Source organism: Channa argus, chromosome 8 (assembly GCF_033026475.1).
Source record: "Channa argus isolate prfri chromosome 8, Channa argus male v1.0, whole genome shotgun sequence".
Classification (NCBI taxonomy): Eukaryota; Metazoa; Chordata; class Actinopteri; order Anabantiformes; family Channidae; genus Channa; species Channa argus.
Window position 1 is genome coordinate 16,913,314 of NC_090204.1, and position 19,622 is coordinate 16,932,935.

Consider the following 19,622-nt stretch of genomic DNA (forward strand, 5'->3'; position numbering starts at 1 on the left):
TATAAAAAAAAAAAATATATATATATAAAAACTAGTAAAACATCGACACATTGCCTTTGCCACTTTCTAAACTGGTTGTTAGTAATACAGGACAATATAAAAAATGTATATTAAATAATAAAAGCTTAATAGCTTAAAGCTGTTAAAGGGTTTATGTCATAAATCTACTTTCTTTGATGTAAAGACCTATTTTCACAAAACTGTGTGTAAATAACCCGATACACCTATTTCATAATGGTTCCCCTGTGAGGACATACTGTAGTTACAAATAGTTAGAATATATTGTTTAGGTAATAAATAAACTATTTTGTGTTATTGCACAAATGACGTATTTATACAAATAAAACTGCCTTAACAAATATAATCCAAACATGTGTGATAAAGAAGTTAGTATTTTATAAATGAGCAAGAAATTGCTGTTTTAGTCATCTTCTAAAATCCATATTTTGTCATGTTCATCTCTTGAATATACTACAAGGTAAAAACCGTGGCGTAAAAGCTATTTCAAAGATCCCTGCAGCGCAAAGGGTTGAGTGTACTGTATTCATTTCAAAGGCCAATTCAAGACCAAGAAGAAGGGATCAGGTTCTAAAATGAAGCTACTGTGTTTTAACTACCTCTGTGAGTAAAGGAAAGCACACCCTGCTACACAATTGTAACCTAGCAAATGCCAATGATATCAGCCACCTGCTAAAAAAGACCTAAGCCTGAACATTTTATCTTTGCTTTTCTTGTTTCTATATGTGTTGTGAAAAATTCACAGTTGCCATCTTCCCAGAGCAACTCTGAGAAACAGAATATCAGAACATAGAAGTTATAAAAAGCAAATGGCACCATTGTGGGCTCTATCATCATCTATAACCATTTTATCTTTCATCTCACAAAATGGTGGTGACATAACAGTAAGGCCATTTTTATCCAAAATTTCATTTTGTAAGGATGAGTTACAGGTACAGTGTCACAGGCAAACATATATCCATTCTCTTTACTACTCATTAAAGATAAGTGCTAATTGGGACAAATTCATTGGTGACTCTGGAGAGTTGTGTGATGTATACAAATATCCTTAAACAGTCTTTAACCTGACCTTCCACAGAAATTCACAGTGTTGCTTACTGATGAAAATCCTTCATTGTTTTATGTCGGGACTGGTTATGAATGAAAGCTAACTTAATGGTGATTGTAGCTACAGAAACACGTGTTTCACAAAAGTAACTACACAGATGTGAATGTCTATTTTCACCTTTATTAGGTTGGCAACAACAGCAAAACCATAGATTTTAACAAAATGTTAAAATAAAAAAATAAATACTGTGTAATTTAAAACACACTTCCTCCTACTCAAAACATCAGCAGCCTAAATGATTAAACATAAGTGGATGTACCATACTTTCATCAGAAATTCTGTTGTGTTTTTTTTTTGGCTGTACAGCAGATTAAAAACAGATACACACACTTTATATACAGTACATTGTGTAAAGGTCTGAACATAACTTAATAAATAAATAAATAAGTACATGTTATCGTGTAAACTCTTACTAAAAGCCTGTTATCAATGAGCTTAAAAGTAAGATGACTTCTTTGAACACGATAACAGTTTTGATTTTCTACCACTTCACTTTGGTCAGTATAATACAGACACAGACAGTATAAACAATGTATTTTTTGAATACTCAGCCAGTGGCTCTCTTCTACATAAAAAGACCACTAAAACAATTTATATTTGTGCAGTGTCTGCCCAAATAGTGTAATCTCCAGATTAATTGAATATTTGAACTTTTATATTTTATTGTAACCACCAAACCTTATTTTAGGTTGTTACATTATTTTTTCTTTCTCATGACATATGTTGTTTGTCACCACATTGTGAAGATAATACAGCACTAATTCAGATTCTATGAATTTAATCTACCACCCCACTGTACTATGCTCCAAAGGAGCACTAAAGACACAAACTACTGTATGAAAATAAAAAAATAACTCTAGTATTGGACACGGCTATGCTATTTTCCCCTATCGTTATTCCTCATATAAGCCAGTTCATTTGGCTATAGAAGGATTCACAAAAATTCGTGAGATCACAACAGTTGGCTATCTCATCTTATCTTACAAACATGATGTAGATGTCAAATATTAGAACATGTACCCACTTGAAGGCAGACGTCAGATCAACTATAAATAGATGGCTTAGCTCACATGGAAACCTCTGAAAAGTAATGAAAAACTAAATTCAGCGACAATGTACCTTCAGATGTGCACATGCTCGTGTAGTTGGAAAATGTAAAAAGTGCATTATGCCAATGTAGCAGTAAACACTACATCTTTTTTTTAAACCCCAATTTTTTTTTTCTACAAAATACATCTTTAGGCACGTTAACAGAACAATCTGTAATGCATTAAAGCTGCATAAAGCAATATATCTTAAACACTGAATGAAATAATGTTATGTTAAAGGGTCATAAATGCTGATAATCCCAATGACAAGCAACACCACCCATTCTGCAGTTCTACACTGCTGTGTAAAAGCAGTTTTTATTCACTGATTTGATTATTACCTCATGCAAACTTCTGAGGGCCGAAATAAACCGGTGGCTGGTGAAGAGATTAGAGCATGTAGATAACCTAAAAGACACATTTTTCTGTTGGTGATGTTGGTTTACCAAAGCTTGGCTTCAAACAATATACATTCAATTCAACACAAATACTACTGGAATACTTATGTACTGTAGCTGTGTTTCTGCTAAATGTGTATGCAAACTGCTTGCTGACATGCAACTAAAGTATAATAAGCACAAGGGTTTTCCTCTAAAGGATATAAATCACTCAATGCAGCTTGAAAAGGAGGAATGATTTACACAGGGCAGTGTTGAGCAGCATAGAATAGAAGCACAATTACAATATCAAGGGTCAGGGTTTGCTGTGTCACTTGGTTTCTAGCATGGACAAATATACAACACATGCAAGGTCTGAACCACAGATGACCAATGCTACTACATGAGCAAAGAGGGAAATCAGTGTAGGTCACTGGCTATTCGACGTGGCTGTCTTTTTGTGAAATTAATTATGCTCTGACACTGATCCAATGATAAGCGGAATATAAAAAGGTAACTTGACTGGAATTACTATGCTACTGTAATGTAGCAAAGAGTGGGAATAATGTGAAAGGCAGACTTTTCTATTGTTCCTTTAAAAGCGTGCATCACCTGCACTTTGTATATCAAAAGCTCCAGTTTGGGAAACTGGGAGGTTTTTTTGCAGGGGTAAGTTAACTACCCATTTCCTACTAGAAGCTAACAACCAATGTAGTTCTAACATTTATTTATTGCCAGTCCCACTGCCATGTCATAAAAAAGAGAAAATCACATCAAGCCCAGCCCTCAATTTGTTTTTACTATTTTTTGAGTGACCGTGTGAGAAGTACACACTAAATACTGTGTTAATCTACACACCATTGAGAAGTCTAAGTCATTCAAGTCTATTAGTTGAGAGCAGTAACCTTTACTGTTTATCAGTATCAGATTTAGGGCAGCTGAAAAAAGACGGGCAAAGTAAAGGCATTGAGCATGGTCGAGCCAGCAGTTTAAAACCAACACAACACAAACCAACACAAGAAAAGCTACAGATAGCATATAACCTTTATCACAATCATGTAATTTCACACGAGTTAAATCTTAACCTCACAGTAACCTCCAGACAGTTCAAATCGCACTAACCTGAGCCTCTGCCCACTGCTCCTGGGAAATAAAATCCACTCCTCATCTTTAACAAAAGGTAACTGTGTCAATGATGTACATCATCCAAAACCAGGCGGCATCTTCAGGTCTACACTGCCTATCACTTTGCTTACCTAGAAGTTACACATGACAATATTGTGTGTGGTACCAACATCCTCAAACTAGGATTAGGACTCTTTTACAGAATTCTGTTTCTAAGTTTTTGGGTTTTTTTTAAACTGAAATTAATAATTACATAAAACAATGTGACTTGACTTTACTAGTTTTGTTCTGGGTGTTCACTCTATAAAAGCCTTGCAAGCACACAGATGTACCATTTTATTTCTGGTTAGAAGTGAGTGCTCATGCATCAAACTGAATACACATTCACATCAGGAATGGCATTTCAGCAGTGGGAATCCTAGTGTTGTTTGGTTATTTCATAAGCTGGGGTGGGGGTGGGTGGAAATCAGTTAAGTGATTTCATTATAGAGACCCCAGTGTCAAAACAAGAGCAACACACCACTGTCTGAATTTTGGAAATAAGGCGCTTTTTATAAGTGCACCAGTCAATTTGTGCCCAAACATATCATTTAAACAACCAAAGTATGATACATGTCACACAACTGCAGGGCCAATGTATTAACCATGTTTAAAATTGTAATATAAAATGTAAAAACTTTATTAACCCCTATGTTGACTGCATTTACACTTCACTTACATGGCGAAATGGTTTTTCTTGTAATAGTGTTGTGATGTACAATTATTAGTATGTTTTGCATAACTAACTACATAGTGCATTACTGGAATATTTTACTGTTGTGCACTATTACATTATCTAGCCTACCTGAGAACATTCACTGACATTATGTACCATGTTTATCAGAAGGTCGGTGTGAACAACTATCCAAATTTCAACCCACTATTAGAATTTTTTGCATCTCCATTTTGCATCCAAGCAGTAGAAAAGGACTACTCACTTTTCTCTAGGAAACAGTCAAGGCCATTCACAATCTCATATTTAACCAGGTGTCTTAATTTTCACTATGGGTGTCAATAGTCAAATATCTATTTACTTTGTGAACTACTTTTGTCTTCTCGACAGGTATGCTCTGGCTGATAACATACATACTAAGAAAGCCAAAGGTATACTACGGTCGATGTGAACCACAGGTAAATTACATAGAAAGCCATACCGGAGGTCCATTTCTCATTAAATCTCTGTTAAGACACTGCTCCCTTCTCTTGAAATGCTTGTAATGCAATAAACATGAGGTTACTGTGACCAAAGCAATGTCACTAATGTTTGCTGGCAGACAGTTACAACAGAAAGGGTTCTCTGTTTAATTAAGCTGTGTCAGTTTAACTGAAAGTAGTTGTTTAGCTTGTTTCGATTCATGTTCCAAATTCATTTCAGGATTATCCTTATGCTGTAAAAGTCATCAGATGGAGCATGAGTTTGCTTTCTTTCTTGGTTTAGGCTCTCCAAACTCCCGTTCATCTGCTGCACAGTGGCTGAATGAGCAAATTGTCTGTGAGAGCCTACGCATCCCCAGGCGGAACACACTATTAGATAGGCTGTAGATGACACAGTTGCAAAAGCTGTTGCTAATGGCTAGCCAGGTAGTAATGAAAGAGAGGGCAGGGCTATTCAGTACATGGGAGCTCTCTAGCAGGAAGTAAATTATGTAGGGCAGCCAAAGCATATAGAAAACACTGGTGATCCGGAACAGCACCATCGCATAACGGCGATCTGGTCCATGCCCTCCATGATGGCCACTACCACCACCCTCGCCAGCCTCCATCTCCTGGCTAGGGAAACGTGCCCGCCGCTCACTGATTTCCCTGTTGTGCTGCTGGCAAATGCGAAAGATATGGTAATATGTAAAACACACCACAAGGGCAGCAGGTGCATAGAGCAAACAAACCACAAAGCCTGTAAAGAGGGCAGAGGTGGGCCAAGAGTGAGCACACCACTCAAAAATGTCCCCATGATATCCTGGCTTACCCCATCCAAAGAACGATGGCAAGAAAACCAGGCTAGAGTAGACCCAGATGAGAGTAATGCAGCCTCGTAGGCGGCATGGTGTCACCAGCTGATTGTAAGATAGTGGTTTAGTTATGGCCAGGTAGCGGTCCACACTGATACAGGCCAAACAGGCCATTGACACACTCTTCAGAACAGAGATGACATAGCTGAAGACCTGGCATGTTATGGGCTCCTGGACACCTGCTGGGTAGTGGAGCAGAGACAGAGTGGGCACCAGGCAACTAAGTCCTACCAGCAAGTCCGCATAGGCCATGGTCTGGATGAAGTAACTGGTGGTGTAGTGGTGTAGGAGAGGGGCACAGTGGAACACAAAGATCACAGTTAAGTTGCCAGCAATTATGAGCACTGTCAGAAGTACAATGACAGCAGTCTCCAGGACACACGCCTCTAGGCCTTCATTCATTCCCCAGCCCAAGGGACATGAGTGGTTGGAAGCCCTGCCAGGAAAGAAGACTCCATGGCTGCTGTTGGCAGTGAGAACTGGGCCTGTTGTGAGTTCAGACTGGTTCATTGTTCTGGGTGCTATCCAGGTGGGTCAGCGTCGTGGTGTGCCACCCATAAGTTGGCCTGAAACTGGAGAACTGTCTGCCCCACTCCTGCAATGCAGTAGGCATCCGCAGCCTCCCTCGGTTCAGCTGCTAAATACTCTTTCTAGCACACACTTATTTTAGCCTTACTCTCACATAGCTGGTTCTCAATCAAATAAACACTAACTGAAGGGAAAATCAATATCGCATCTGGGAGGGTAGGACAACCCATCCAGCTTTCCATCCAGCATGGTTTGCAAACATAGTAGGTGGGTAACAGTCAGAGGTAGAAAGAAAAAGAAAAAGTTTTCTTCCTTCAGTGAAGCAGGGTAGCATTAGTGCCCAGCATCTATCCCAAAGGCAAATTTCCCTGCTGCTTTGCCTGCTCGTCTGTGGCCTGATCTTCTGATTCTAATGAGGATTGCCACCGGGAGGCTGAGGGTATAAGCTCACTTCACAAGGGTGGAGAGCACAGCAGATGTGAGGGAGGAAACCATATGAAGTGTGTAAAGCATGAAGCAAAGCACAATGCTGTCCTTTCTTGACAGATCATTAAAAGTATCAAATAATGATGACATGGAATTTAATGCATCTACTTTCCCAAAAATAAATTATTAAAAATATGTATTGCTCAAAAGGAAAAAAAGCTTCTTAGGAGTCTCTCTTGGCGTAGAGTTACATCCATTTCTCCCAATCAATCCTTCAATATAATCCAAAGTATCACTGTGCCATGGGTGTTAATGTGTTTATGATGTTACAGCAGACTTCCCTTATTTTGGTGGTCCTCTGGTCAGTGTCTGGAACCCATGTATACCCAGCTATTGTTTAAATCAAAACACAGACACAAGCTAGACCAACATGGGGATCTCCACAGGAGATAATGTCAAAGCTCTTTCAGCACACATGGCGCTGGGGGAAGAATGTGTTCACAAAGCATCCCCAAACAAAATGAGAGAAAAAAAAACAAGAATGTTAAATGTCTGGGTATGTTCTGTCATTTGAGTGCTTTTGAGTTTAAATCCGAACGTGCAAACTTGCCTCTCAGTGTTCTGGACTGCAAGTTGCATAAAAAAAAATGTAAAAGTCCAGTAGCTGATAAAAGTGTTGAATGTCAGACTCCCATGCAGACAGGTGAAAGGACTCTCCAGGAGCAATGAGAGGCCAGCTGAATAACTCAGTGCTCCACTCACTTCGACTCCTCAGCAATCCTGTGACTGATACTTGCAGAGAGGTGTACGGGGATCCATCGACAATCTGTTTATTTGTCCCATAAGCATGTCACTTACATTTTTGCTCTGACATTCTGAAGCACAGGCAGGGAGAGGCTTAGCATCTTCTGTTCAAGTGACTAACACAATTATAGATTTTCTAACTTGCCTTAGTCCTGTCATGTGCTCAGTTTATTGTAGAGGAATGAGTTCCTATAACCTCACTTTTAACTCCTCTTTCAGTATGTCTGTCCCTGTGAATAAAATACTCGCAGCACAACAAAGGGGGAATCCACTCTAGCAGCATCAAGAAAAGACCAAGTCCCAGCCGGAGTCCCAGTTTTATGCACTGTCCGCTGCAAACGTCCCCCTTGAAATTCCGCTAAACAGGACAAGCCATATTTTTAACCAATAAATCCTTCGATCCTGGCATACAGAGATGAATGCAATGCATCTGTCAATAGCAGCAATTAAAAAGCAAGAAAAAAAAGATGAATGCAATGATGACAATGAGTTAAATCTGCAGCATAGGAAGCGAAGGGACGTAGAGTCCCTCAGCCCTGGTGCAGTGAAAAAGAGAGATGCTGTGACTGGCTTACACTTCTCTCCCTCCCTCTCCACACAGTGTCTCTAGCCTGCACACTCAGTCTCTCTCTCTTTCCAAACACACATACACACACAGCCTCTCCTTTCTTGTTTTCTCTCCCTCAGCTTTTCGCTCCTCCTCTCCCAGCTCCACCTGAGGCTCCTTGCCAAATTGTCTCTCACACTGACTTTCGTCCATGAGTAAATTTGTTAACACTTCCTATTTACATATTACTTATCTATCACAGTCTATTTTCTATTAACTAAAGCCCACAGACCTCCTTCCCATCCCCCACCCAATTCATCCTCCCTGTTTTCCCCCCTTACCTGTTTCACTCCCACATATTCTCTATACAACTAGCTCAAGTACATTAAAAAATAAGCATATTATATAAACTTAAAAAAAATTAGCAACATTGAAAATACAATTAGATAAAATACCAAAACAAACAAAACAAATCTTCTTAGTCATATGTTGCAGTGTCTGTGCTTTTGGAGGAAAGTTACAGTGGTCTTTAGTTTCAGGTTACCACGCTCTTACAGCAGATACATGTGTGTATATTTTCATATGTACAAGATGACACTAGACCTCTATAATCCCTAGAAACATCTTGGACAGTAAATCCTACTAAAAATCCTCTCCTTATCCAGCCAGGTTGCAGGTTCTTCTGGATATGCTACTTTTTCTTTATTTAAACAAAAGCCTAGCACAGTTATGCCAGCCCCTTAGTTACAGTTGCCAGGCATTTTGGTCAGCTGGGAGCAACCTCTGGTGATAGATGATAAAGAGGATTAGGTGACACTGGCTAAGCGGAAGGGAAGATGGAAAGAAACTGTCAGGCATCACGTCTGGACAGGAGAATATCGCAAAAAAGGTTCAGTATAACTGTGTTAACATTATTGATTTATTCATTTTTTCATAATTAGGATACTTTAGAGCCAATGAAGAGTCTCTGGCTGCAAGCTCGTAATAACTACTTCGGAAAACAAGAGGCCACCTGGCCTCTTCTAGAAAGTCTAGAGTGTTTTTATTAGGTGGAAAAAGTATATGTTAAGAACTAAATTTATCACACAGGCGGTGAGGTTTCAAACTATGTAGACACAATCATAGGCAGAAGCCTGTTGGGTGCCGGAACTACTATAGATGTCATCAACAAGGGAACATGCACTTCAGAACAAGAGCCAATCAGAGTAGATGAACATACATGTGCTTGATAAAAGATATAATATGATCTAATATTTTTTAACAGACAAATATGGCAGGCAGCAATCCAATTCTTTGACACACAGTATAACTTTATGACAGAGCCTTTAGGCTAATGAGAATTTTTTTTTTTTTTTTACACACAGAAAAATCATGTGACAGGTGCTGTGTCATAAGAAGGTGAAGCGCCAAATTGTGTTTATCGGGAATAGCTACTTTTGACAGTATTCTTGATGAAAGGAGGAGAGGAGACTTTGTTTGGTGCTGTTTGTATTAGTTTTTGTTTCATCATTATCCACTGGTACTTATGGAACCATCGAGAAAAAGTTCTCTCCAGTCTGGGATCATTTTGATCTTATAACACCAAATAAGGGAAATGTTTTCCTTTCCTGTTTACACTTTTGCTCAGTTTTCCTCTGAGTTAATTATGTTCAAATTCCTTTCCAATGGAGTCTTCATTTGATTTTTTTCATATTAATTAACTTAATAATTTTATATGCAAGTAAAATGTCGGCTCTGCTCCACAGAGCTGTCTTACATAAACATGAGTATTTCATCAATGGACCTCTACAAACTTGTTTCAAAATTTTTTTGTACTCCCACCTCATCTGTACCTTATAAAGGAATTTTTCCAAAGCAGGAGAACTCTCAAAAAGGCATGCAACAAAAAGTTATTTTTCTTAATAAAAATGTGTAAACTGTGCCTTTTCCCCTCACGTTTTTTATTTATACCTCCTTGCAAAGATTTGTGTACATTCTGCGTTTGACATACAATTAGTCATATTGTGTTGGTTATACTCAAACTAATTAGAATGCATACACTTCTCTTTCATTCAGTTAGCACTTTATTATCAGCTGGTTATGTAAACAGGGCCATTCATCTACCTGTCAGAAGGGATGAACCAAGTTCAGTCTCCACAATCTTTATTCACGTTGCCTGCAATGTTTTTGCAATCCAGCAGATGTCGCTATTAAGCGATTCAATAACACAGTGTCAACACTGTGTCAGCACAGGTGGGGAACTGTGCCATATAGTCCATGAGGCATCATCTACCAATCACTACTTTTAACTCAAAAGTTGGGGACTACTGCCTAAAGATTCCTTTTACTGGTATTCACAATACATTATACTCAAACATTACATTCACAGCTTTTGTCAAACATGTGATAAATATATGTAAACATAGGCCCATGACAATAATTATTGATTACCAATGGTGAATGTGTATAGAGTATTATTATTCCTGATTGTTTCCAAAATCTAATTATGTGTGATGAACCTGTATGACAACACATGAGCTACTGTATAAAAGCATAATGTTTAACAGATATCCCAAAGTAATTGATGATAGAGCTATGTCAATATTTATGGTACTGGATCATAAATATTTTGGAATTTATATTTTTTGTTTGTCAACTGTTCTTCAGATAAAAATGAGACTATATTGTGTTGGAGGGAAGTAAAAACATCCCTCTAAGGTTATATAGCTTGTTTCATACAATGTGACAAGCCACTATTCCATGCAGAAAGGACAGCTCTTTAAATGTCACAGTGTCTTCCATACCCTCTGTGCCAGATTAACAGGGCAATGGGGAAAAAACTGAGAAAAGGGTCAGAAAGAAGAAAAGTTTAAAATAATAATAAAAAAGGAGAAAGACAAAAACAAAGTTGGCGTGAACACTGTCACTATGGATGGGACAGTAGATGGATATTTCTCAGCACAGTGCTTTTTATTCTTGTGAAGGTTGACACTGATGAAAAACACAACCAGAAGGCCATTGTTAATAATTCATTCTGCTCCAAAACAAATCCAGCAGGGCCACTTGGAAACAAAGGTGGAGGCTAATTCACCTTTTATTGCTTCCCAGCATCCTACCCACCTCCATCCCTAGATTCCTGCTAGGAATGGAGGTGGGTGGTGCTTGTGCCAACAATGTGTTGGCCTAAGTAGGGAGTTAGCATTTACATTATAGGTCTTTCATTGACTTATCCAGAGCTACCTACATTACAGTAAGAGGAAGGAGGTTGCACAATTTTATTCAAGGTTATCAAGATGAGCTGTATATTGTTTCTGCAGTATATGCTGTACGTTTCTGAAGCAATCAATCAATAAATCTAAAACAAATAAAAATTTCACATCCAAAAATAAAAAAAACAACATCAATGCAAGGCCTGTCATTACTAATAAAATTAACTAATTTCAGTCCACATTGCTGATCTTATGTGTACTAAAATGGTATTATATAATTAAGTTGGCATATTAAAGCATAGTCAACTATGGACTTGAATGATGACCAGGGGAAGTCTGTCAACCCACCATGGTTAGTTGGGCTTTTGTGGTCATTTTATTAGAAAGACATTAATTTGGGTTACATATATGGCATATGAAGGCACAGGGTCAAATATGTACAGTCTGCAACCTCCACTCATTTCAGAAACACTAACAATGACTTAACTTTCGCACTCACTTGAGAATTTTAAATTGGGTTTCTATTTAGAATTCTGATTGTAGCTGCTCCAGCTTTGACCTGCTGACTGTTTTAAAACTGTTGTTTGTTATCAACAAAGTCCATGTAATTTGCCTCAGGAGTAAAATGAAAATGCAGCAGCTTTTGTACTCAAACTCTGATCAATGGCAGCCCCTTGTTCAAAGGTCTGTGGGCTGGCATATAAAGGGATAGGTGGCCTACAAGCATACAGCTATACCATCAACATCACTAAAGCTAATTAGAAGTTAAGATTCGCTGAAATGCCATCACTTGATTTTTAAAGTTATTTATTTTAAAAAGTTGTAATTATTGTGTTTTGGTGAGATGGCTGAGAGGAACCATTCCATTACTGGTGAAAAGCTCTTCTTTTCACATCATCATCTACAATATGTTGCATATACTGCATATAATGTACTGGGACAGCTGGAGCTGAATGGAAAAGAGAATGTGGAAGTCAAAGACCAGCTGCTTACTGAAATCACTAAGAATTGTATTTATTAAATCCCACATCACATCAGAGTGAGGTCCTGCATGACAAGTTAGGTTAACTTCTAACTTCTACTGCCCTTCCACCATGTGGGTCAGTATGCAATTATGCCTGTTCATTTGTAAAGACTGAATGTAAAAAAAAATATTATCACTTCAAGATGTTGTTTTTTTTGTAAGCAAAACAAGTACGAAAAATATATTGTTTAAAAGATGGTCATATAAAATGCAATCAAGGTTGCATTGTGCATTTGATTTTTTGAATGAAGTTTGCAATTCTTTCCAAACTTGATTCTTTTTGTCGTGTATTATTTAAGTGCCATCACTGTGTACTCAGGGTTATGCAGCGCTAGTTTGCGATTGTAGTAAACCTCTCTTTTGTCTTTTGAACTAAAGGAGTTTTCAGCTTTTTGTTTCTAAACTACATTTCTTCCATACTCTGGATGAATGCCAAAACTGATTCTGCAGTAAGGAAGAGGAAAAGAAGAGCACTACACTGGCCAAGAGACTACAGTCAGTATGAGGAATGTTGTGACCAGAGAACAAACAGTAGGCTGATTCTAGTTAATCCGAGCTGTCATATCAGTGTCAGCATGGTTAGGAGGCTATGCTAATATACACACAGGGACTGTACTGACTATTGTATGGCAGGACAATTATAGTCCTAACAAGCACTCTTATTGGTAAAATTGTTTTCTGTGTGGTTCTGGAGAAATGACAGATCTGATTTTTGTTGTTTTTAGCTTTTGAAGTTATTGATTTTTCCTGACACAGTGGATGAAAGGCAGTGTGTCCTTTAATAGTGCCTGCTGGGTTTCTGTTGTGGATATATGAATGGGAGCTAGAAAGGGCTGCTTTATGGGGACACAAAAAATGCTGAAAAGGGAGGGGTGCTGTGAATAGACCTATATAGTAAGAAGGAGAAAATAGAAGTGGTGCTGCTTGGTTGTGTGGTGGCCAAGCAGTAACGTAATCCCTGTGAAGCAGAATCAAATAGGTATGTTTGTCTGTGAGTGTGTGTTTGTGCGTGTGTGTTCGACAGCCAAGACTTCAGAACCCCAACATACTCTTTAACTCCATGAGTGATAAAGTCCTTAGACCACTGGCTAGAGCATACAGCCAAGCTAAAGTTCTGTTTATGTATCTGAGTTTATGCATACATACATGCATATTTTCAGCAATTAGGGAAAAGAAAAACAAGTTAGTTTTTACGCTATACATATCCACCTAAGAGATGGTATTACTGCAGCACATTACTTATAATTTGTACTTCAGTATAACAAAAAGCATTCACAATAATGTATAATAAATAGGAACTCACATACACAATTGCACAGTAATTGTTTTAAATACAATGCTTGCTTTGTTCTGGGACAATAAAAATTTCAGTGTTTGTCATGTTAAGAGAAACAAGTGCTCTCATATACATGTAACGCTAAGAACAGCCCTTGTACCGATGCGTACCGCACTCCTACAATAAAATCCAAACACTCACTAGATGTCTTCTGACAGCTGCCCAGTTTTTTTAATCAAAAAAAAAAAAAATACCTGCATGTGTACAGCATCAGAAAATAAGGGGGTGAAATTTGTGTATAATCACACATAGCTGATAACCAACAAAATATCCAAATATCAAACACGTAATGAACTAAGGTGGAAAGTTAATGAAACAAGGGTGAAAGGAGAAGCAGAACTGTCTTGGAGACAGTTTAAGCAGGAAGAAATTCACAGACCTTTGCAGTTACCATGGCAGCCTATCTTATGTACATTGTACTCCATGTATCTATATGTAGGTTATCAGGTGTGGGTGTACTATTAGTCCAGCCTGGCTGCATGGTTGATGCTATGTCTGATTGTAAACTGTTAAATGCCATTGCTAAACACGCATTGAGCTTGAATATGGCTCAACATCAAAATGCGCCACACCTGAGAGACCTCATTTATTTTGCTCACATATTTAATTTGTAAAGACTTTGCATAGAACTGGGCTTGCTTAACTGGGAATTCCATAAATATTTGGTAAATTTGAAAATAACAGATACATAAACCTTAAGGGCATAATAAGCTCACAAGCATTGAGTGGGCATCAAAGTAACCATTACAATAAATCACAGGCTTCAGGGCCATTATACATTCACAGTAGGCACACAATCAATCAATCAATTTATCTCTCTCTCTCTCTCTCTCTCTCTCTCTCTCTCTCTCTCTCTATATCTCTCTCTCTCTATATATCTCTCTCTATATATCTCTCTCTCTCTCTCTATATCTCTCTCTCTATATATATATATCTCTCTCTATATATATATCTCTCTCTCTATATATCTCTCTCTATATCTATATCTCTCTCTCTATCTCTCTCTCTCTCTATATATATCTCTCTCTCTCTCTCTCTCTCTCTCTCTATCTCTCTCTATATCTCTATATCTATATCTACATATATATAAAAACATTCAAGCGTTAATCTAAATAGTTCTAACCCTCTCCCTAAGAAAATGGCATAATATCATTTAAAAGGACTTGAAGACTAAAATAATTACAAAATTAAAGACAAATAAATTAAATCCCCTTGCAATACAATGTCCTTGGATGACCTTCAGCTTAACAGAGTATAAGGCCTGCTGTGGTAAAACCACTGTTCCAGCTTCTGATTACAGCCATTGTACCTGTGGAGAGATCCTGACCTCTGTTAAGAGGCTAGCTGTGCTGTGAGCGAGATTGGTCTTTAGAAAGGTGGGCCTGGAAATAGCTGGCTGAGCTTTTTTGAGCTGTGGGTTCAAGCATGGCAGCACACCTTGGGCTAGTTCAGCTCTAGGGAGATGGTAAAGGTTGTTCAAATGTCACTAGCAACCCCCCAACCCCAACCTCAAACACAGTGCTGCAGCAGCCAAAAAAGGAGTTATTTGTGAATGTTTTAGATGCCCTAGGGCCATGGTGTACGTAACACAGTGGGTATTTGTGAGTTTGTGCATGATGACTGTAACTGAGAGCAGTGCAACTCTGAACATGACACTCAATCTATGACATCAAGCTAGCCAGCAATAGGCCACATGTTGTTAAGTGGTTAGCACAGTAAGTTAGTTTAATCCAGTGGTTCTCACTCTGGAAACAAACCCCTCAAAAGGTCAAAGGTTAAAAAAAAGTTTGGAGGCTTGCAACATTGTTTAAATGGTAAATAGTCGCTTATATAGCGCCTTTATCCAAAGCGCTTTACAATGTTGATTCCCATTCACACACACCGATGGCCAAGGCTGCCATGTAAGGTGCTCACCTGACCCACCAGGAGCAAACATGGGCTTCAGTGTCTTGCCCAAGGACACTTTGACATGTAGCCAGTAGCCGAGATTGAGCCACTGACCCTCTGGTCCATGGTCGACTGCCTTACCAACTGAGCTACAGCCACCCCTTTATGTTTATGGCCTCAAAAAAATAATAAATTTAATAGCTATACAACAGTAAACTTTACAGTAAAATACTGCATAGTTTTTAGTCTCAAAGGTAGGTAATCAAATTACCTGGGCCTTGCAAGTCTGCATACAGTTTGTGACAGTAGAATATTAATAGACACCATGTTAAATCACATGTTAAATCACATGTTAAATAAGTCGAATTATCTGCAGCAGGCAACAAACTCCACCAAAATATTTGGTCATGTAACAGAACTACAAGAGACTAGAGAGTACCAACTAGTATTATTATTATGTGGCAACAATATGGTTCTGAGCATGTGCTCATGTATTTTGATGAACTTTTGGGTTCAACACTAAAAGATGTATGTGCAAAAAACATTGCCATGATGTAATTTATAAATGAGCAGATGACATTTGTGTATTCTTACATTTTATAACTGGCTGTCATGGTAGCAGCACAATCATATGCATATGCAAAGATCAAAACAATGGACTAATATAAAGGTTTCACAGGTGCTTTCATTTGTTTTAATAATAGTTACTTTTCCCAAGGACATTGACCTGTTCAAGGGTGAGGACTGCCTTGCTGCATGTCCAAAAGGTTTGTGGACAGCAGCCCTTTACTGTGCAACTCAACTCTAAAAATATGTTGAATCACCACATACAAAAAAAAAAAAAAAAAACACACATGAATTTTGGTCATGAGTAGAAACACTCGTCTGTGGGACACTAAAATAATATCGTCCAAAACCCCAGGTGATAGAGAGCCTTGATTTACGACAGTGATATCCTTTCCATAAAAGGAGACTGTCCAATTACTTTGAATTCAATCAGCATTAACATTGTCACTGAGGCCAGACAACAGACATTAATAAGCTCCACACTTCTCTCGCCATTGCTATCATTTGCCTCGATTCCCTCACTCCTCCATCTTCCCTCAGTTCCATTCATTTGGTGGAGCTATTAATAGCAAGGCCACCCGCCTATCAATACCATCACTACTCCAGCAAGACAGAGGATGTGGGCATGGCCCAGCCAGTGGGATAAGAATAAATGAGCTCAAGCTTGGTCATATGTGACAAGAAAGACAGCATGTGAAAAAAAGAAAGTGAATGTAAGCAATGAAGCAAGATAACACATATGACTAAAGCGAGTACTGTGAGAGAGAAACAAAAGATAATATGTAAAAGACAAAGGACAGAGGAAGCAAAGTAGACAAATGGGACATAAAGACCAAAAGAAAACTGTCCCAATTGAACAGATGTAACTGTTGAGAGAAAAAGAAAGGCTGAGAATAACCAAAAGGAGGAGAAATTTACAAGGCAGGTGAAGTACAACTAAAAATATTTGATTCAGGAAAGAGAAATCTGCCTGTTGTCTTGACACTTACACACATTCTCTCCTCAGTGACTACACCCTCGTATTTATGGCTCCACATTCTTCAATCACAGCTTTTTTTCTTCTTCCATCTATCCTCCCCTTTCAGCTTATTGATTGAGGCAAGGAGCTTCATTCGTCTTTGTGCAGTAAAGAAAAAGACTATTGTATTATCCATAAAAGCAAGGATCTCTTCCTTCTCTGGGTCTTATATCACCTCCTCATCCTCCTGCTGCTGTCCGATCAAGTGGAGCTATGTCCCTCTATGAACACACACACATTATATATATATGCGTGTGTGTGTGTGTGTGTATCAATGCTTTTTGTGCACTTAAGTATTGACCTTGGACCTTGACTACAACCTTCTTACTACTTTTTGTTTACTGTAATACTGGCAATAACATTTTAGGTTACCCATTTTGAATACTATACATAATTATACTATATTTGAGGCACACTCTGAAAAACACCCAATTGTAAAATACCAAAGGTAAGAAAATTCTTTGAATCCTTCTTTGGGAGGTCAAAGGGCAACCGAAACAAATGACCCCTGAATAACTTCGAGCGCAACATCTGGGATAACCAATGTATTGTTAACTTAAGGCTTTCAGCTTGTCCCTTCAGGGGTTGTGGATTTGGCATGAGGTTTTACACTGGTTGCCCTTCCTGCCGCAACCCTCTCATTTATCGGCACCAAGGTGGCGCTTGGTGGCAGCATCCAAACACAATGCTCTGGTGGTACCACCATTGGTGGTGGTGCCACCAGCCACCCTTGTTTTTGCACCCCTGGTCCAAAAAAAAACACCCAATACACACAGAAGTGAAAGTGAATACTTGCCACAACATTAATGTTGATGGTCAGACAGACACTTGAGGATAATGGAAAGCAAAATACATCCAAAACCTTTACGATACCAATTTTTATCTGGTAACTTCAACCCCTTCCACTTAAAAACATTAAAATATATGAATCGTTCCTCCACAGTCTGGGTTTACCTTGGTGATGAGGATGCGGTATTGCTCAAGCAGGTCGTGGTTGTCGTGACAACCAGCCAGCAGCTGCCAGACTTCAGCTCTGAGTGGCTCAGGAATGCCAGCGCGGACCAAAGAGGGCAGGCCCTTCGGACGAGTGGACAGGTTTCCATGCCTGCGACATGCACACAGTGAAGCAATCCATTATATTTTAATCTCACTTAACTAAATTCAACCATTTTAAATATTAATTTGAACTGCAGCTAAAGACATTTGCAAATTGCTTTCTTTTTCAAGAATTTAAGTCACAAGGGCACAAACACCAAGCAAGGAGTCATATGCCCCTCACACTGAAGTAATAACATTACACTAATGTGAATTACTATATCACTATGCAAATACATCTTTTCTTTTACCACTTTGTCCAGTTAGTGAGCACTAACGTAACAACCAGTTACCTACTAATGTTGGTAAATACATTTATGTGGAAATTTTGTACAATAGTTGGGTACAGAATTATATTATTTTTAATTTAAAATTTAATTTAAGTCTGTGCGCCTTGTTTTATACCCGAATTAATTTGGTGTTTAATGCAGTATTGGTTTTAAGTACAATATTAAACAACAGTATCGCATTGCAGGATTAACTGCAGTGCTGCCATGTTGTTCAAGTGCTCCCACATGATGAGACATACTGTTGAAAACACATTGTCAGCTCTTTTTAATGATGCTTGAAATCTCATCATATTGCACTTATTGAGGCCATAGGAAAGAAACTTCACCATAAACTACTTCACTTCATTGTGCTGATGCAACAGCAAGTAAACAGGCTGTGAAATAAAAATAAAGCCAGACACATCTTTTATTCAGTTAATTATCATGCCAGGGTCTGTTCCTAAAGCTGTACGTATTAATACTAGAAGTAAATGTGTAAATGCATTAGAATATTAGATAAAAGAGGGATTTTAGAATAATATGTGTTATGTGTGTCATAGCTAAATGAAATTGCTGCATCAAAGTGTTTTCTATTAAAATTGGTGTAATAAAAGAATAAAACTGTATAATAATAATAATAATAATAATGGAGAGGCCCTGTACACTAAAGCACAATCTGTATGAGACAGACTGGTTTACTTGTCAGCATAAATGTGTCATATCATAGTGCTTATGCATAAGAGCAATAACTGGGCTCAAATTCACATTTAAAATAATTGTGTTTATCACATAATATCATAATCATATTATACTTACACTAGTAGACTTAATGTTCCTCACTGTGCTTTATTACAAGTTGGTGCTGCTGTGATACATCCCCAAGTTACCAAGCGTATACATTGCATGCTGGGTCTTCTTAGGAAATGTTTATATAATGATTGAGGGCTCACTGTTTTCTTCATCTTGTTTTCCTTGTAACTTACAATATACGGTATGTAGATAAATAAAATGCTCGTGTCAATATTTTACTTAAAAAAATGTTTAACTATTCAAAATATCATATATGTGAAGTATTCGGTACAGTCTAAAATCCTTGGCTCTTAACTAAAATTCTGAATCATGTTTTTAAGTTCAGTGGCATACTTTATGTGATGCGAGAAACAAAATAA

At 38.1% G+C, this 19,622-nt stretch overlaps 2 protein-coding genes across 2 annotated transcripts in view; both read right to left on the reverse strand.

Annotated features, from left to right (window-relative positions):
- rabgap1l (RAB GTPase activating protein 1-like) overlaps positions 1-19,622 on the reverse strand; it is a 96,735-nt gene that overhangs the window by 54,945 nt on the left and 22,168 nt on the right. The window contains exon 13 of the mRNA XM_067513558.1: positions 18,044-18,194. Within this exon, the coding sequence (XP_067369659.1) occupies positions 18,044-18,194 (151 nt within the window). The remainder of the gene's footprint in view (positions 1-18,043; positions 18,195-19,622) is intronic.
- gpr52 (G protein-coupled receptor 52) lies at positions 1,227-14,593 on the reverse strand. Its single transcript, XM_067513566.1, has one exon. The coding sequence runs from the start codon at positions 6,272-6,274 to the stop codon at positions 5,156-5,158; it is 1,119 nt and encodes a 372-aa protein (XP_067369667.1). The 5' UTR covers positions 6,275-14,593; the 3' UTR covers positions 1,227-5,155.